The sequence below is a fragment of the Pteronotus mesoamericanus genome, unplaced genomic scaffold (assembly GCF_021234165.1).
Source record: "Pteronotus mesoamericanus isolate MK-2021 breed Mesoamerican mustached bat unplaced genomic scaffold, CSHL_Meso_final scaffold_54, whole genome shotgun sequence".
NCBI classification, from domain to species: domain Eukaryota; kingdom Metazoa; phylum Chordata; class Mammalia; order Chiroptera; family Mormoopidae; genus Pteronotus; species Pteronotus mesoamericanus.
The window spans coordinates 73963353-73984337 of NW_026555321.1; the positions used below are offsets into that span (position 1 = coordinate 73963353).

At 39.0% G+C, this 20985-nt stretch overlaps 1 protein-coding gene and 1 pseudogene across 2 annotated transcripts in view; one reads left to right on the plus strand and one right to left on the minus strand.

The window, feature by feature from the left end:
• Positions 1-20985, plus strand: part of SPIDR (scaffold protein involved in DNA repair) — a 390408-nt gene that overhangs the window by 352949 nt on the left and 16474 nt on the right. For both annotated transcript variants that reach the window (XM_054595226.1, XM_054595227.1), the window contains 4 exons: positions 639-779; positions 874-933; positions 7525-7735; positions 8419-8571. In XM_054595226.1, coding sequence (XP_054451201.1) covers positions 639-779; positions 874-933; positions 7525-7735; positions 8419-8571 — 565 coding nt within the window. The remainder of the gene's footprint in view (positions 1-638; positions 780-873; positions 934-7524; positions 7736-8418; positions 8572-20985) is intronic.
• On the minus strand, positions 19989-20743 carry LOC129088491 (ribosome maturation protein SBDS-like; annotated as a pseudogene).

Below are 20985 nucleotides of genomic sequence, written 5' to 3' on the forward strand. Positions count from 1 at the left end.
ATATGATTTCACTTATATGTGAAATGTAATGAACAAAATAAGAAACAAAATAGCAGCACTCAGCAGACTGACAGCTGTCAGAGGAAGGGAGAACTGTAGTGCTGGGTGAAAAAGGTAAAGAGATTAAATTTAAAAAAAAAAACAAAACGACAACAGTATGGCTATTACCACAGGGAAAGGGGGTTGAGAGGAAGTAGAAGAGGGCAAAAGGGTTACACATGGTGATGGAAGGAGACTTGACCTGAGGTGGTGAACACATAATACAATATTCATATGAGAGAACAGTACCTGAAACCTATATAATTTTATTACCCAATGTCACCGCAATAAATTTAATTTTTTTTAAAAAGCCTATTTCTAGATTACTTGAGAGGAAGAAGTTTCTAAATGGTGTTTCAGTATACTCTGAAGAATAATTTTCTAAAATGAAATTTTGAATTGGAATAAATTCAAAAGTACAAATTTTTATACTTGGTCCCCAAGAAAAACAACATAATCTATTTCTTATATAGAAATGTATGAACCTTTCAGAGATAATATGCATCTGTGAATAAATATGTATATAGTAAGGACTAGGTTTTATTTTTGAGTCCTTTAACAATACATTCACATTCTACATTTGCCTTCATTTCAAACAGGTAAAAACATATCTGCCACCTCCTAGCTTCTGTTATATCCTCACTGCTCATCCAAATCTGGGACAAATTGATATAATTGAAGATCCCATTTCTAAACTGTACCAGCCTCCAATTCCTCGCTTATTAAGAGAAATTCTTCAGGTAATGTCTTTGTTTCTAACAAGGTCTTCAGTTACTTCTTTTTGTATTTGTGTGTTTTGTGTGATGTTACTAATCCTTTTCAATGCCTTTCCAGACTGACGATCTCGGTACCCGTTGCAGCTTCTATGCCAGAGTGATCTATCAAAGACCACTGGTAATCTGTTCATCTCTCTCTTTTTTCTCCTCCCCCTCCCCCTCCATCCTCCTCCTTCTCCTGTTCCTCTTCCTCTTCCCCCTCCTCCCTCTCCTCCTCTTCCCTCTGTTTCTCCTCATGTTTAATACATAAGGTGCTATAAAGTTTGTCAAAGGATCATTCATCCCTGATGGAAACTAATGGAGTAACAAAATAGAAAAATATTTTAAAAATCCAGTCATGCATGCTTTGTGCTGAAGAGGTAATAAATCCATTTTTTGAGCAGGTGTGGATTGCCAGCCACTGTGTTAAGTACTGAGGTATAAAATGACCTGGGTGTAATCTTACCCTGGAGGATTCTCAGCCCAGTAATCCTAGTTCCTTTTGGACACATAGGCAGGTTGTACAAAAGAAAGAAAAGCTGATACCTCAGTAATGAGGTAAAGTAGGAATGTCAGGATTGAGCTCAGCCACTTCTCAGAACTAACTCTTCAGTAGTTCTGAAAGCCTTGAACTGTTGGAGGAAACCCTGCGATCCCTGGGAAGGCCTGGGCAGTTTCTTGCAAGTGGCAGCCTAGTGGAACTTGTTTGCTTCCTTGCTGTTCAGCGGATCAGCTAAGAATAGACAAGGGAAAGAGATGTTTTGGGCAAGTTCAACACATGATATAAGTTCCACAGGAAACTGCTGTTGAACCCCAATAGAGGAACATCCATGTTTCAGTCACCTGAGAGGTATATAGAACATCCCATTGTTCAGTCCTTGTTTTCCTTTCTCTGTTCATCTTTTAGTCATTTGACAGCTAATTGGTGCCTCTGCAGAGGAATAAGAGGGTGATTGGCATTAGTCATTCAACAGTGCTCCTTGTGAGCTGTCCCTGCATCTGTCTCAATAGGCAAGGGGACCAACCCCAGTGAGGTCAAGGTCTGGTCCCCTGATATATCTCCTACTTTCTGAGTCTGAGGCAAAAAAGGCTGACTCTACGCACCTGGCACATGGCATGTTCCTATTACTCTAAAGTGCATTCCAAATTGTGGAGCTGTGACATCAGGCAGTGGTTCACTGTGCAGCTGCTGTTTGTGCTGCAGGTAGAATGCTGACCTCAGGGACAGGAACAGCAATCTCATGGCTGTTACACCACTTGTTCCTGCCCACAGGGCTTAACCCGCCCACAGTTTTGCTACTGAGACCAGAGGTGGAGGGTAAAGAAAGTGGGTGTCAAGTGCTCCACACCATAGCCCCATCTCAACCATCCACCCCACTGGGAGCACTAGGGCAGAGAAAGACAAACTGCAGGCCATCTGATCTCCTCCTGGTCCAAGTTTCCTGACGAGAAATAGGCTCCCATCAGTTCAAGTACGGCCTGCCTGCAGCCATACCTTTCAGTGAGTTGTGTACCATGGGATTGATGGTACTTAGGAAACAGTCAAGGACTCAGAAACGAACTGAATAGATTCTACAGTTAACTAAAATTCTTTTTGTTTTAAATATTTTATTTAGTTAGTTATTTTTATTTTTCAAGAGAAGGGAAGGGAGAGAGAAAGAGAAGGAAGAAACATCAATGTGTGGTTGCTTCTCACACACCACCCACTGGGGACCTGGCCCACAACCCAGGCATGTGCCCTGACTGGTAATCAAACCAGTGACCCTTTGGTTCACAGGCCGACGCTCAATCCACTGAGACACACCAACCAGGGCTCACTAAAACTCTTTATACCACCTGTATTCTGCTTTTGTGGGAAAGAGAAACACCAAAAATCCACTTTCTCAGGGAAGAATTGAAGTAAGCTAAGTCCTGGGCCCACTCTGTGGTTAAGCCAACACATTCTATAGTGACAGTTGACTTTTAGAATAGCACCATGAGTCATTGAAAGAACCTGAGTTATCAAAAAAGATTCAGTTGTGTTAACATTATGCTAATGACTGTGTCACTAAAGGTATTTTTTGTATTTAACTTTTGTTTTGATTATTCAAAAATTTAAATTCACAGTAGATTGCCCAGAAATATATAGGGAGTTCCTATGTGCCCTCCCCCATGCCAACGTCCCGTACCCACAGTAAGCACAGTACAGTTTCAAAACCAAGACTGACATTGGCAGAATTCATGGAGCTGGCTGAGATCTCACCAGTCATACATATGTGCATGTGTGAGCACATGTATGTGTACCTTTATCAGTTTTGTCACATATGTAGCCTTGCATAATCTCCACCGCAATCAATATGCTCAGCTATACCACAGACCCCACAGTGTCCTCATTGTAGCCACACCCATCCCCTGACCCCTGGCAACCACAAATCAGTTCGCATCGTTGTGATTATGTTATTCTCTGATGGTTGGATAAATAGAAACATGCAGTATACGGGGGTGGACAAAAGTAGGTTTGCAGCAGTTGTAATACAAATAAATAATATAATAATAAATAATATTACAGGAATAAAGTCTGTGTTTCACACATTAAAAACTGTAAACTACTTTTGCCCACTCCTGTATATCAGTATTTGTTTCCTAACCATACTGTGCAAAGTGCCAAGAACTAGATCACTTAAAACAACAGAAATGTATTATGTCATACTTCTGGAGGCTAAAGGTCTGAAATCAAGGTGTCGGTAGGACTGTGTTTCCTATGACAGCTCTAGGGGACATTCTTTCTTTCCTCTTCCAGCTTCTCTTGTTTGCTGGCAATCCTTGACTTTCCTTGGTCTTAGAGGCATCACTCCAGTCCCATGGCCATCTTCATTCTATGTGTCATCACTGGGTGTTCCCTCTGTTTCCAAATTTCCCCTTTTTATAAGGACACGAGTTATATCCAATTAGCGCCCTGTAATGATGGCTTAACTTGGTTAAATTTGCAGAGACCCTTCTTCCAAATAAGGTCACATTCTGAAGAACTGGAGTTAGACCTTCAAGAGAATTTTTTTGGAGTGTCACAATTCAGCCTGTAACAGCTCCTTCTGAGATTGGCTTTTCTCATTTAACATTCTCTACAGATTCATCCAGAAAACAGATAATGTTGAACATCTTTTCAGGTGTTTATTTGCATCTGTATATCCTGTTTGGTGAAATGTTCATAAATGTCTTTTACCCATTTTCTGATTGGCTTGTTTGTTTACTGTTGAGCTTTTAAAGTTCTTTATATATTCTGTATACAAAGCCTTTGTCAGGTAAATGATTTGTAAATATATCTCAGCATCTAATTTTTTTTCATACTTTTCAGCAGGGATTTTTGTTCAGCAAAAGTTTCTAATTTTTATGTGATCAAATATATTAACTTTTCCTCTTAGGAATCCTATGTTCGTTTTCAAGTCTAAGATAAGTCAAGTCTCTTTGCCTAGCCCTAGGTCCCAAAGTTTATCTTTTCTAGAAGATTTATAACTTTACGTTAAGTCTATGATACATTTTGAGTTGGTTTTTATATAAAGTATGTCATTTAGATCAAGCTTCATTTTGGGGCCAATGGATGTCCACTTGTTCCAGTGTTGTTTGTTGATAGGCTATTCTTCCTCCATTAAATTGCTTTTTCAACTTTGTTAAAAATTAACAGAGTATTTTTGTGTAAAAGAGATTGTTTTTAATACAATATTAGCAATAAGATTAATAATACTGGTATGAATTAATTGGATTTTTGTGTTTTTTTGTAACTGAAAATGCAGGTTTGGCTACCGGCCTCAACAAAAGCCAAATTTGTGAGGCAGGTGCTGGTGCAAAAGGACGGAGGGTTTATCAAGTGTCGCCTGACCTGGGAGAATGGTGGACTCCTGTTTCAAAAATTATCTCCTGTTGCATTGCCCAAGCCCACGATTCTTATAGCATAGGGGAGGGAGAGCCTTATCTTTCTTGCTAGCTTCAGCACAGTCAGGACATGCAGTTTTTGGTGTGCTTGGTGTACAGACTTCCCCTTTTGCCATCTAGACCGATGCGGGAGACTTCCTGGGCCTCCAGCTGATGGTCTGTGGCAACATTTTTTAAAATCATTTTTTATTGTTATTCTATTACAGCTGTATGGCAACATTTTTACAGAGGATATTATTGTTCCTGACTTCACTCATAACACAATGATAAAGATGATTTGATAGTTAATTTCCAAGGAAATTAGACCATTTTGGTTCCCAAGACATTTAAAAGAGACAAGAAGCCAAATCCCGGCTATTTACAAAGAGTATCTAAAATCTTTGAAGACTATCAGGAAAACTCTCAACTTCAAATAATCTTGTAAAAATAAATCTTCACCCTTTTTGACACATCTACCATTTTTTAAATGCGATTTTGCTAGTTGTTCCTAAAAAATTCTTTATAATTCCATGGTCTAGTACAGAATCATGCATTGCACTTAGCTGTCATGACTCATTCATCTCCTTCAAATGGAACATTTCATCATCTTTGCTTATCTTTTATGACCTTGTTATTTTAGAAGAATAGAGGCCAATTACCTAATTGAATGTCCCTCCATTTATATTTGCCTTATCTTATGAATACATTTATACTATGCGTTTTTGACAGGAACACATGAAAGTACCGTGTTCATATCAGGAGGCATAGAATCAATTTATCCAGTGCTATGATATCCTATTGATTGATAAAGATGTTATTTTCCAGGTTTCCCCACTCTGAAGTTAACTAATAAAGATCTCATTAATAACTAACAAATATTTTGCAGGAAGATACATTGAGACTATATAAATATCCTATTTCTTATCAAAATTTTACCTACTTGTTTTAACATCCATATAATTTGTGCCTGAATTATTACTCATAATAGTGGCCAAATGGTAATTTTCTAATTCCAGCATTCCTTCTACATTAAAGAATTGGCATTTGGTTATAATTAGGGTCTTTTCATTTCCCTGATTTATTTATGTATTCACTTATTTATATCAATGTGGACTAGAGGATTCAGTTTTTATTCAGTGGGTTGTAACTGTTACTATAGTTTATTTCAATGCCCAAACATTCCCAGATTCAAACTAGCTCCTGTGCCTTTCGGATGTGCTCATATCCTTCTTTGAGTACTTCCTTATTTTCTGACAGAATAAGATGTTTCAGACTAATCTTGTGCTTTTTCTGCTCTGAAATCAGCCATCTCTTCAGGAGCCCTGGTTGGTTTTAAAGGAGAATGGCTTTTTTTTTTTTTTTTAGAATGACATTTAGAAGCCAAGATCTGGGTACTATTTGGGCTCATTGTTACTGGGATGTCATTGGCCCTCTCAATGGAGAGAGCAAGGAATTTATGGGCAAACTCATGTACACATACATAGAAATCCATTTCTATTTCTATCTATCTATCTCTGTCATACTTTTACACCAATATCTCCAACTCGAGACTCTTACCTCAGAATTGACTGTAGGATTTCCTATTTCCATATTTATTCACCAGTGAGAAACCTGGTTCTCATTTTGCCTAATTTAACTTACTCTAATTTCTTATATTCAATCAACCTACCAACCATGTGAGCTGCCTCCCCTACCCAACCCACAGCTCCTGAACATGCAAGTCACATTCTCTGCCCAGTCCTGTCAATTAGCCATGTGGAATCCTCATCCTGATCACACCATCCATGCCAGCAAAACCAGATAAATGTCACACCAACCAGTTTCTCATGGTCTAACCCTACTGACCACAAGAGTCTTCCCAGCCAAATCCTTGACCCCATTTACATCTACTGAATCCTCAACTCTGATCAACAGTAAAAATCAGTGCCATTTTAATGAACTTGAAAAAGCATTACAATATTTGCAGATAAGAAAAAATTATAATGAAAGAAAAAAATTAAGAACTGTTGCAAATACAACAAATATTTGATACCTGCTTTATACCAAAATCTGAGGGCAAGTAAGATGTAGTTTTGACATTGTCAGTTTGGGCTCCTGTAACAAAATACTACAGAATGGGTTGCTTAAACAGCAAACATTCATTTCTCACAGTTCTGGAGTACAAAAGCCTGAGATCAAAGTGTCAGCATGGTCTGGTTCTTAGTGAGCGCCAGCCTCTTGGTTCACAAAAGGACATCTCCTTGTATCTTCTCAATGTGGAGAGCAGAGAGAATAAGCAAGCTTTCTCATGTCTTACAAGAGCACTAATCCCATTATGAGGGCTTTACTCTTATGACTAATTACCCTGCGAAGGCCCTATCTCCCATTACCATTACATTGGAGGTTAGGACTTCAACATATTAATTTGGGGGTGGGGGTTATAAACATTCAGTTCTAACATTTTCTAACCCTTAGGAAACTTACATCTAGCAGGGGGGAAGAATGTATATGTACTAATTATTAACAATGTGGTAATTAGCCTTATAGGTGTATGAACATGGGATCAGGAGGCAAAGAACAAGGAATTCTTCCTAAGTCAGAGGACAAGTAGAATAGTTAGTGCCAGGGAAGGGCAGATTGTATCACAGCAAAGGAAACCTTTACACAGGTGTTGGGTTGGGGCTCACAGAGCACAGCCATGTCAGTGGGGGCTAGTGACCAAGACATGAAAATTCTGTGGTATGCTTTTAAATGTTTGTTGAAAAGATGTTAATATAAATAATAGTCATCTTATATTATTGCTTTTAAAAATAATTTTGGATATAAGAATAGCTATCAAGTTAATAGTCTTAACTGTGTCTTGTAGCTAAACAGTCTGTTGCTTCTGGAGCAAAGGGAGATTTGGTTGATGGTGACTGATGTTACCCTGCAAGTGCAGGATGAAAATAACTCTGGATTCCCCAAAACCCTGCCAGTCTGTGTGACCCCCTCTTGTGCGCTGGGCCAGGAAGTCCTGCAGGTGCTGACCGAGGCTGCCCCTCACAGCTTCTTCTTCAGAGATGCCCTCCGAGACCAGGGTATGCTTTCTTCTTGACAGCTTTGATCCAGTGTTGACTTACAGATTCCATAGAATGGCTCTGTGGCTTCTAGATGCCTCTGTCTTGGTTTGGAACTGCTGGTCCTTTCACTAAGTCCACTGCAGACGAGGAGTGAAATAGGCCCGTGGAACTGACCCCTGTCATGGCCACCTGGACAGAACCAGAATCCCTTGCAGCACAGACAAACTCTGTGAGGTTCCATTGGTCACTCTACGATTGTCTGTTGGTGGTACACCTGACAGTTGTAGAAGCCATGTAAAGCCACTGCCTGAAACATTACTTTTTAAAACAAAAATTTACAAATTGTAAACATGTACACTTAAGTCAGTCCCTTTTTTTGAGGAATCAGACTAGGATCCTGCCTCAACTGCATATGTATTTTTTAATTTTATTGAGGTATAATTTGCATACCATAAAATTCACCTTTCTGAATTGAATTTGAATCTAGTACTTATATGTTATTTTCAGCTTAGCACACTGGCAGCTTTGGGGCTTCCTTTCTGCAAAGTGCATGTGTCACTGGACACAACGAATGGACCCACCAGTTGTGCCCCTTGGCCCACACAACTCATGAGAAGCTAGCAAAGGACACTGTCTCTCCTGGCAGGGGAACTCCCTTTTCTTTTCAGTCATTCAGTAATCTGAAGTGTGTCTGTTGACAGGTCGGATTGTTTGTGTCGAACGCACTGCCATCTTGCTTCCAAAGCCCGTTTTAGGTGTGGCTTCCAGGGCTCGCTCCTGCGAGCTGGCTGGCCCTGTAAAGCTTGATGAACTGGATTGTGTCACTCAGGTCAACTCCATTTGCAGCATTCAAGGTAGGTAGTCAATCTTATTGGAAATGGTATTTATATTTTCTGAAAAATCATACTTGTCAATGAGTATTTGTTGAGTGCCTGACATGTTCCAGACACTGGATACATAAGGAACAAAATCAGAAGAGGTTCTTGCCTCTCAAATTTATAATCTGTATAGAAAGACATAAATCAGATGTGCACACAGCCAAATATGGACCTACAGCATTCCAAGTGCCACTCTGTGTCACCTCACCTTATAAGGGAGGTCACTGAAGTCTCTCTAATGACAGGAGCCTTGGGCTGAGATCTCAAGAGGAGGAGGGACCTAATTAGGTGAAGGGGTGGGTTCAGGAAGAATATCTGGTGGGAAAAAACAGGACTTATAAAGGCTGCTTACAGGATAGAGTGGGTAGGCACTAGTCTGGAAGGAGGCAAAAGAGACATCTGGGTAGAGTCAGTGACCTGAGACAGAGCTGGAGAGGGCAGCTCACACAGGCAAGTGGGCTGCTCTGTCATCTTGACAGAGAGACAGCATGGTCCAGTGTCCATCTCTACAGAGCAGAGTGGAGGGGCTGGGGCCTTGTGTAGTAGCCAGTAGGAGGGCGAGCACCAGTCCAAAGAGTGAAGTAAATCCAGGAGTAGACTTAGTTAAGAGAGAAATTGACATGTTGGATAATGAATTTAGTATGGAGTGTACAAAGCATACGTAGAGGGCAAGAACATATGTGATGACCTCTAAAACTCTGGCTTAGATGACCAAGAGATGGTAGTGCTGTTCAGTGAAATAGGACACGGTGGAAGAGGCCAGCCTTGACGGGACGATCTTAGTTATGTCTTGGTGAGCTGGGAAGGAGATATTTCAGTATCTGGTTGGCTATTTGAGTCTGGAGCTGAAAATAGCATTAATACTTCGTTTTTTCACTTTATAAAAATTTTTAGTGATAAAAGTAATACGTGTCCATTGGACCTAGTGAATGATGAATGAAGAGAAAGGTGATGATCTCCCATCACACACTCACCATGCTGCACCCTCTTCAGTGGGAGCATGTATGACTTGGTAAAATGGGATAGTTTGCTACACATTATTCTGTCTCTTGCTTTCCTCACTTGATACTCTAGCAGGGATGACCATCAGGTAGTAGACAGAGATCTAACTCAAGATATTAACGGTCACATAATATTCCCTCAGATGAATAAATTGTCCCTTCACTGATGCACAATCCAATGTGTTCTTCTTTTTTGCAATTAATTATAAACAAGGCTGAAATAAATGTCTTGCCCTACATCCGTCCCTACTGATATCTACACAGAAGGATTTCAAGATCTTAGGGTTCATGTATTTTTTAAGCATCTTTATTGAAATATAATTGACACAATTCACTCACTTAAAATGTTTTAGTAGAGTCACAGGGTTGTGCAACTATCACTACAATCCAACTTTGCAACATTGTCATCATTCCAAAAATAAATGTCATGGCAATTGTCTGGTACTCCCCATTACATCTCGCCTTTCCCACCCCTCCCCTACACCCTAGTCTTAGGAGAGCACTGATCTACTTTTTGTCTCTGTAGATTTTCCTTTTTGGATATTTAAAATACATGAAATCATACATTATGTGGTCTTTCATGATTGGCTGCTTTTAGTTAGCGTAATGCTTTCATGATGTAGCATATATCAGTACTTCATTTATTTTTATGGCTTAATATATGGATGTGCCAGTTTTTGTTTATTCAGTCATCAGTTGATGTATATCAGGTTGTTGTTTCTACTTTTTGTCTAAGCAATGCTGCTGTGAATATTTGTGGGCAAATTTTTGTTTGAACACCTAAAATTTTGGGTATGTATCCAGGGTGGAATTGCTAGGTCATATGGTAATCCTGTGTTTAAACTTTTTGAGGAAATGCTGAAGTGTTTTCCAAAGTGGCCACATTGTTGGTCTTTGTGTCCTTAAGATTAAAAGGTAACCCTGGTCGGGTGCTCAGCTGGTGGGAGCATTGTCTGTGCACCAAAAGGTTGCAGCGGGTTCAATCCCCGTTTGGGGCACACACAGGAGGCAACTGATGGATGTTTCTCTCTCTGTCTCTCTCTCCCACTCTCTCTTTCTCTCTCCGCCTTCCTCTCTCTCTGAAATAAATAAGCATGTCCTCAGGTAAGGATTAAAAAAAAAGATGAAAAAATAATTTCAAAAAGTATACAAAAATTCACACCTCCAAAAGTAATGTCTCAGAAGTCCTGTTTTCTCCACCCTTGCCCACCACCAAATTTCTGAATCTTTTTATGATTTTTATGAGTAGCAAAAATTATGACCCCACTGTTGCTTTAATTCCCATTCCTGTCTGCTTGTGACACTGAGCACTTATTCATGGTATTGAGGCCATTTTAATGGTTTTCTCTTGTGTGCATCTCCTTGTAGAGTTAGTACCAAAACATAACTTAGGTTGTGATTTGATGAGGAGAAGTGAGAGCAGTATAGCGTATGCCTAGTGGTCCTGAAGAAAGCAGACTAACAAGTCACCTGTCCCCTGCATCCTCCATTTTCTCATCTGTAAAATAGGGGTAAGAGAATCAACCTTAAAGCACTACTGAGGATTAAATAAGATAATGCACATGAACCTTTTGGGGTTTAAAACACTCACAGACTAGAAGAGAAGCTAGACATCTGATGCTTCCACTGCCACAGACAGGGATGGCCGGCTGGGGGCTGGAGGGCTAGCGCAAACAGTGGGTGGGTGGCCTTGGGACCATCAGGATTTTTCAGGCAGAAATGGTAAAGGCCTTCCAGACAGGTGGGTGGGCATATGGGAAACACAGAGGTGCCTGGAGCACTTGTAAAAGTTCCATGTGCTAGAGGAGAGACAGGGTGATCATGGCACAGTGCTGGGTCTGTATTGTTCTGTTTTCCCCAGCCATGCTAAGGAGGCTATATGATCAGATTTCTTTCTTAAGTGAGGCGATGCTGTAAGCCTCATGCAGACTATGGCCCTGTGCAGGAATTGGTTGTTGGCAGGAAAATGAATTGCACGGACCCAGAATTATGGAGGCTGAATGGACTCTGCAGGTTGCGTGCAGTGACTCCTCCTGGCCCACCTGCACAGGGCCCTGGGCAGCCAGCCACGCTGTGAGGACAGAGCGCACAGTGTGGGCAGGCATCTCGTGGCTGATACACTATGCGTGCTCCTCAAGAGCTTGTCTGCAGCCTGCCACCCTAGAGACTTCCCTTCCACCTTCATTCTCCTTGTTGGTTGCTACCTATTCTCCTCGCATCCACTCACCTCTCTCAAGGCCCAGAATTGGTCATGAACTGAGAAGAGAAAGAAGGATGATGGAGCAGCCCCCCAGGGTTGTTCTCTGCCCCGCATCTGAAAGTCAGTGCCATGCCTCACACCAGTTAGGCTGTCTGGGAGCATATTAGAAGACCTATTATAAAAATCACCACCATCTCTAGCATCATTTTATGAGAAAATATGTAGCTGAAGAAATGGCTTCCCAAGGAGGTAGCTAACCCATTTTTTTTAACTCAGTCCTAACTATATCCAGTAGTGCCACAAAGATGTAAATTCACACAGATGTGCAACTAACTCTGCCTAATCCCTGGCAATCACGAACCTACTTTCTATCTCTGTAGATTTGCCTATTCTGGACATTTCATAAAAACATAATCATATAATATGTGTTCTTTCACCTCTGGCTGCTTTTCCTTAGCAGAATATTTTCAAAATTCATCCACATTGCAGCATTTATTGGTGTTCCATCCCTTTGTATGGCTGAATTCTACATCAGATAGACATACCACATTTTGGTTTTCCATTCATCAGTTGATGTCCATTTTTTTTATATTATAAATTATGCTGCTAGGAATATTCATATAAGTCCTCTGAGTGGACATACAGTTTCTATTTTATATATTCTTTTGTTTTTATATAGTTTTCCTATTGGCCATCATCATAAACAGAAGTGCAAAAGTAAAAATAGGAAGCGTGCACAATACCTCTGTGCCTAGGGAAAGACATCTATAGAAAGGAACCACATCCCAAATGACAGAACTGTAAGACTGAAGAGATTTAGGAACTCTGAGTCCAGGTAAAACGACTAAAAGGCCATGTCATGAAAATATAATGCACAGCGAAAGAGATCCATTGTCCATTATAACCTCTCTGGAGAGAGACAGTGTTAATAGGGGATTTTCCTGGGCTCTAGAAGAGGGGAACTCAGGAAGGAGAATTTGGCCATCTTACTGGCACTGCCCATGGAAGGACACCTGGGCTTCTCCAGCTGCCAGGTACTCTGAGTTATGCGGACAAAGAAGCCCTCAACTCAGGGCTTCCAGCCTTCAAAGCATGGCACATACAGAATCTCCTCATTGCCCCTATCCTCTCGCTCTCTGGATTGCACAGTCGACTCCAGGCACCTGGCCTCCAGCATCTTGGTCACCATGTAGAAAGAGCTGTCTGGAGAGGCTGACAGTTTGCACTTAGGTGGTGCTGCTGAGACCCATTGTTTGCCACGGACACACCATTCCCTTTATCGTCTCTCTCACAAGGGTTTCCCTCTCACAGCAGGGCTTAGCTTTCAGAATATGGAAAGAACTTTGCTCTAGGTGGACAGATACAGCCTTGCATGCCACCTTAGGCACTGTGGTGCGCTGGCAGCTGCCGGGAAAACTCGTGGGGCTCGGGGATCCTTAAGGCCCACTTGACTCCAAATGAAATCTTCACGTAAGGTATGAAGACGAAATATTTTTTTAAGTAAACAGTAAGCAATCCGATCTATCACAAAGCTCTATTCCTGGTAGCATAAAACAAACTTAAATGGCCCAGGGATAAGATTTCAGACCCTTCAGCACCTAAGCAGTGGAAGGAGAACCACATAGGAATGTGTACATAAGACTGTTTGCTAGAAACTTACCTCCATATCTTTTTGGGCTTTACTAAATGTATCACTTGCCTAAAGTTAGGGATACCCTGGAGACAGCCTGTCATCAGCCTTAATAGAAAATACCTGCATGGGCACTGGTGCGGTGTTTTGCAGGCCTGATGCACCAAAGGACCAGAGTCACTGGAGTCCCGCATGCCCCAGTCCACCTCAGCCACAATCACCCACACCGAGCATCATTCTCTGGGTCTGAGCTTTTATTCCAGGGCTTCATCAGTGTGTGTGCACTTACTCAGGCCATAGTTCTTGCTTCCATTATGCGGTTAAAAGGACATATCAGTTATAACTGGCCCTTCCTCATCTGTCCATTGCTAATTCTACTCTGTCCCCAACATAAAGCAAAGAATTCAGTAAACAGAATCCCACCCCCCCCCCCCCTGTGGCTAGAATTTCCCAAGTCAATAATAGCAGAGAAAGAGCAAACAAGCTCCAGTTGGCTTATATATTTCCCTTATATTAAAATGAAAAATTACTTTTTGTGTGTGCCCTCAACTAAAAAATTGTTGAGATCCCTATTTCTAATTAAGCCAGTTCTATTAGGTACTATTTCCTTTGTCAATCACTTAATAAATATGTTTAAACCATTTTACTTATCTCTAGCTTGCTTTAAATAGGGAGTAATTGGAGAACCTCACAGCTCCCTCCTCTGAAAGCTCTGCATGAAGGTTGGGGGAATTGGGCCCAGAGGAGGTAGTGCTAGGAGGGAGTTGGTCTGTAGAGCACAGAGATAGCACTAAACACAGGCATTGTTGGTTTCCCAGTCAGAGTTCTAGGCCTCTTGGAACAACTCAGTTAATAAATGTTCTGCTCAGGAAGGTAGCCCCACCATCTTAAGTGTGTTGTGGAAGGGCTGTAAATTCCAGTCATGTCCAGCCAGTCTCACCATGGCCATCAAGGCCAATGGCAGGGGATTCACCTTCACCAAGAAGCCACAGCCAGCCAGGGCACTGGGCTGACCAGGGGAAGTTGCTCTGGGAGCAAGCTGGAGCGGCCAGGGTGAGGGCCCCCACACCCAGGGCGACCAGGGTTCACTCTTTATGTCATACAGTTCTGTTGGTTTTGACAGATCTATACTCTCATGTAACCACAATTATAGTATCACAGAATAGTTCCAGTGCCCTAAAAATCCCCTGTGTTCCACCTGTCATACCTCTGTCCTGTCCCCTCCCTCCACCTCAGACCCTGGCAACTACTGATCTTTTGACTGTCTCCATAGTTTTGCCTTTTCCAGAATGTCAGATAGTTGGAATCACAAAGTATATAGTCTTTTCAAATTGCCTTCTTTCATTAGCAGTATGCATTTAAGATTGGTTCTTTCATGTCTTTTCTTGGCTTGATAGTACATTTCTTTTTATCACTGAATAATATTCTGTTGTCCAGATGTACCACAGTTTATCCATTCACCTACTGAAGGATATCTTGGTTGTTTCCATGTTTTGGCAGTTATGAATAAAGCTGCTATAAACATTTGTGTGTTGGTATTTTGTGGACATGTTTTCAGCTCATTTGGGTCAATGCCAATAAGTGCAGTTGCTGCATCATGTGGTAAGATAATGAATGTATAACTTTGTAAAAAACTTCCAGACTATATTCCAAAGTAGCTATTCCATTTTGCATCCCTAATAGTGATGCATGATAGTTCCTTGTTGTTTCACATCCTCAGCAGCATTTGGTGTTTTGTGTTTTAGATTTTTCTCATTCTAGTTAGTATATAGCAGTATTTCATTGTTTTAATTTGAATTATCTAATTACATATAACATTGAGCTTCTTTCACATGCTTATTTTTCATCCATATATCTTCATTGATGAGGATCTGTTAAGGTCTTTAGCCCATTTTTGATCAGGTTGTTCATATTCTTATGGTTGAGTTTTAAGAGTTCTTTGTGTATTTCATCTTTATCTGATAAGTCTTTTGCAAATATTTTCTCTTAATCTGTGACTTGTCTTTTCAGTGTCTTTTGCAGATCAGAAGTTTTTATTTTAATGAAGTCCCATATAATTTTTTTCTTTCATGAACTATGCTTTTGGTTTTATATCTAAAAATTCATTGTTAGGCCCAAGGTCACCCACACAGTCCTGTTTTCTTCTAGGAGTTTTATAGTTTTGCATTTTACATTTAAGACTGTAGCTCATTTTGAATTAAATTTTGCGAAAGGCATAAGGTTTCTTTTAAGATTTTTTTTTTTTGCATGTATGTCCAGTTCCTTCAACACTGCTGAAAAGTTTATCCTTTCTCCATTGAAATGTCTCTGTACTTTTGTCAAAGGTCAGTTGACCATATTTATGTGAGTCTTTTTCTAGGCTCTCTTCTGGTCCACTGATTTATATTTCTGTTCTTAAGCCAATATCACACTGTCTTGATTACAGTAGCTCTATTGTACAATGTATCTTGAAGTTGGGTATTGTCAGTCTTCCATCTTGGCTCTTCAATATTGTCTTGACTATTCTAGGTTTTTTTGCCTTCCATATAAACTTTAAAATCAGTTTGTTGATATACACACAATAACTTGCTGGGTTTTTTATTGGGATGGTCTTGAATCTGTAAATCAACTTAGGAAAAATCTTAATATTGTTGAGTCTCCCCATCCCTGAGCGTGGAATATCTCTCTATTAATTTAGATCTTTGATTTCTTTTATCAGAAATCATACAGATTTTGAAAATATGTTGTAACATTTATACCTGAGTATTTTATTTACTTCAGCATTAATGTAAATGGTGTAGTGTTTTTAATTTCAAATTTTATTTGTTCATTGCTAGTATATAGAAAAGCAGTTGACTTTTGTATTTTAACCTTGTATCCTAAAACATTACTACAGTTATTTTGTAGTTTTAATTTTTTTGTTGATTCTCTGGGATAGTCTACATAGAAAACAATGTGACCTGTAAACAAGGACAGTTTTTTTTTTGTCCTTCCCAATCTGTGTACCTTTTATTTTCTTATCTTATTGCATTAGCTAGGATTCCAGGACTATTTTTAATAGAAGTAGTAAAAGAGGATTTTCTTGCTCTATTCCTAATCTTAAGGGGAAAACATATACTTTCTCATCATTAAACATCATGTTAGCTGTTAGAATTTTGTTAATTTGTTTGTTGTTTTATCTGCTAAAGATGGTATCTCTTTATTCCACACTTTGTAAGAAATGGATATTAGCTCTCTTACCCTTCTTTTTCTGCAGCACTTTTTCCCATAATTATACAACTGTTTCTGCATATTGTTGAGTAATAATCTATTCTGTATCTGCAGGTTGATTCTCAAAAATGGAAATCAATAAATGATATTTTTATTATGATTATATAAATATTTTTCACTGAATGGCGTGAACAAAAAAGAGGTTATGTAATTAATCTGACAAGTTCAGTGACCGAAAGTAACCACAGAAGGTGATCTGGTTGTAAATTCTTAACCGGGCAAATCATGGTGGGTAGTCATTCCACTAAGCATATAATTTCTGAAGTATAAGGTTTATCTTTGCCTTAAGCCAGCCCTGTCCATTGTTCTTGTGCATCTAGGTTAACAAACCTTTGAAATGCCATAGTAATCCTCTTTTCCAGACCCCTCAGAGGCATAACCACTCTCAAGGGAGCACATGATCTTGTTGTCTGTATACCATCCTTATTGGCAAATGTTGAAGGTTAACTATCCTGTAGCCACCAATGTAAAAGAAGTATGTATCTCTCTATTTACTTTTTATCCAATCAGAGTGATTTCCCCACTTTGCTTTCTCCCACTTTCTTAAACTACCACCAATAGATTTTATGTAATCTTTCTTGTTTCCTCATTTCATTCTAAATACATAAAAAGAACTGCAAAAGAGCCTTTCTCCAGAGTATTTTCTCAATCCGTTGAGAGATTACTTCGGGGTGTGTCCTCAGTTTGGCTCAAATAAACTCTTTAAATTTTCTGTAGGTTTGGACATTCTTACATGGACAATGGGACAGTAATATACCACACTTTTATTTCCTCATTGTATGATTTTTTTTTCCCTAGGACTTTTATATTGACCTTTATTGCCTATACTGTATTGTAATTTTTTTTCTGAATCCTTAAAAATGGTGACAAATCATTGGATTTGACATTTTCCTCTGTAATTTCCCTCCTGGAGCCTTCTGTCCCTCTGAGCCAATGCTGACCAGCTCTGCTTTCAACTGTTGTCCTGGCCTCCCCTGTTTTAGTCATTTAAGTTTGATTCACTGTTTCCTAAATCCCATGACTTCCTATTGGTTTGTTCTAACTGTAGTTTTTTTGTAGATGTTCTTCACCAAGTTGAAGAAGTTCCCCTCTATTCTTAGATCACTGAGAGTATTTATTGTGAATGGGTGTTGAATTTTGTCAAACGCTTTTCTACATCTATTGATATGGTCATATGACTTTTCTTCTTTAAGCTGTTGATATGATTACATTATTCTTTTAATATTGAACTATCCTATTTAATCATTATATAATCCCTTTTTATACAATTGGATTAGATTTCCTAATATTATATTAAGGACCTTTGCATCTATGTTCATGAGAAATACTGATTTGTAGTTTTCCTTTTGTGTAATGCCTTTATCCGGTTTTGGTATTAGATTAATGCTCTCCTTATAAAACAGGTTAGAAAGTACTCCCTCTGCTTCTGTTTCCTGGAAGAGGTTGTAGAGGATTGCTGTAATTTCTTCCTAAAATGCATTAAAATTCACTAGTGAACTCATCTGGTGTGGCACTTTCTCTTTTGGAAGAATGTAAATTATTGATTCAATTTCTGTAATATATGTAGGCCAACTCAGATCATCCTTTTCTTCTTGCATGAGTTTTGGTAGGTTGTAAATATCCAGGAATTGGTCCATTTCACCTAAATTATCAAATCTGGGAGCATATAACATTCTTTTATTATTCTTTTAATGTCCATGGGATCAGTAATGATGCTTCTCTTTCATTTCTGATATAAATAACTTGTTTGTTCTCATTTTTATTCTTGGTTAGCCTAGCTAGAAGGAGATCTGTTTTTATTGATCTTTTCAAAAAATCAGCTTTTAGGTTTCTTGATTTTCTGTATTGATTTCCTGTTTTCAGTTTCACTCATTTCTGCTCTCCTTTTTGTTTTTGATTATATTCTCCTTTGATTTTAATTTTCTTGTTCTTGTTTCCTAAGATAATATTTCTGATTTATACATTCAGTGATATAAATTTCTCTCTAAGCACTGCTTTTGCTGCATCCCAGAAGTTTTGGTGTGTTTTAACTTTCATCTAGTTCAAAATATTTTTAAATTTCTCTTGAGATTTCTTTTTTGACTCTTGTGTTATTTAGGAGTGTGTTGTTTAATCTCCAAATATTTGGGGGTTTTCCAGCTATCTTTTTCTTACTGATTTCTGTATCCTGTTGTAGCCTAAGAGCATACTTAGTATGATTTCTAAACTTTTAAATTTATTACAGTGTGTTCTGTGGCCCAGTATGTGCTATACCTCAATGAATATTCCATTTGAGCTTTCAAGAAGAATGTTATTCTGCCATTGTTGGATGAATTATTCTATAAATGTCAATTAGAGCCAATTGATTGATGATGGTGGTGTTCAGTTCAACTATGTCCTCATGATTTTCTGTCTGTGGATCTGTGAGTCACTGATAGAGGGATACTGAACTCTCCAAAACAATATATAAAATATAATAGTGGGTTTCTTATTCTCCAATTATAATTGACATTCAATATTATATTAGTTTCAAGTGTATGGCATAGTGCTTAGACATTAATGCAGTGATTCCCTAATGAAAGTCTTACACCCACCTGACACCATATGTAGTTATTACAATATTATTGACTATATTCTCTAAGCTGTACTTCACATCTCTGTGACTCTTTTGTAACTGCCAATCTCTACTTCTTTTTTTTCAATAAAAATAAAGAGTGGTTTTATTGATTTCATTGTAAACTTTAAGAATTAGAAATAAATGGCTTGTTTTCCAAGAATAATCTAGGTTATGGCAGCATGTTCAATGAAAGTTATATAACTTCTGCATATTCATCATAATCTATTTTTCATATAATCAGGAAGTATCCAAACATTATATTAGACCCATGATATAGTTCCTCCCATACATATATTTCATTAAGCAGAAATAAGACATTATGTTTTCTTTTTCAACAAATACTCCCTTTTTGTCATACAGGCATATTCTCCACAAATTAGTTGTATTATAATTTACAAAATTTCACTTTTTATTTACAAGAGCTTCCTCATTTCACCTTGGAAAGCTACAAAAGCATGAGACAGCTGCAAAATGCTTCTCTGGACTTTATATTTTGAACTTTTTATATTTACCTAAAACTCCAATTTATAAATAAAACTAAATTAACCCCCACATTGTAATACTTATTTGAGAAAGTCTTTTTTTGTGTACACATTTAACACAAATATGGAAAATGTCAAATAGTTTGAGCAAGTATTTGGCAGACCACAGAAAGAAAACAAGACTGTGGGAAATGAAAAAGTTGCAGTGTCTTAAAATTGAAAAGATTAATTAATATCATTCACATTTTTTATCTCCTTCTTTCACATCTTTTAAGTTAAGTACTTCCAAAGAACCTTTGCATTTTGTCTCCTTTAATTATTAGCTCAATTTCTCTGAAGCACCCTGGGTCAATTGTTGGCTATAATCCTGACTTTGTATAGCCTTGATCTTGAGCTTCCCTTGAAGCTTTTTTCCTTCATTCACTGGAAGAATATGCATAAACCAGAGTCTCATGTGAGCATGTTCTGTCTTCATTTTCTCTTTTAACTGCTCTATTACTTCCAAGGCCTGCTGTTAATGCACTCTTTTTGGTTTTGACTGAATAGTGGATGTCCTTCATTGCTCTCTGATAAGGATAACAGTTTATGGTCTGTTTGTTTCAGAGTTCGTTCATTTGTCAGGTACAATAGTTGCAATGTCCCTAAACATCTGCTCCAGGTGTGTGTGCCAGTCTCTATAGGGTGCTAGAAACTTCATCCCCCACCCCAACCCTTTAGTCAAAATCTGCTTACAGATTTCAGTCTGGTTATCTGTTCCAAATACACTGGTGAGATCTTCCTTCTTTGCAACCTGACTTTTAGAAACACAAACACTGAATGGGCCTGTAGAACTTCATCAAGGTCTTTTTCTACTCTACTCAGCTAGCCCTTGACTTTGTTTTTGTAGCAGGCTATTTCAAAGTGCTTCTGGTGCGCTATCTGCATGCCACAGTCACATTGATTGGGCAGATCTGGTTGGTGGAGGTGAAGATCAGCATCATGGCTGCTCATAGACCTTGGGTCCAGTGAACCAAGGCAGGCCCCCACCAAGGGCCTGAGGGCTACCTGTGCTTCCCTGAATGACCTGGTGGCATGTGGCAGAGTAAAGGCTGGTAGCATGCAAGGCACTATGACCAATTCAGCCTAGCCACCAATTTTTACTTCTTAATCTTTTTATGTTTTTCACCTGGCCCCCAATGCCCCTCTCATCTGGCAGCCATCAGTTTGTCCTTTGTATCTGAGTTTGTTTCTGT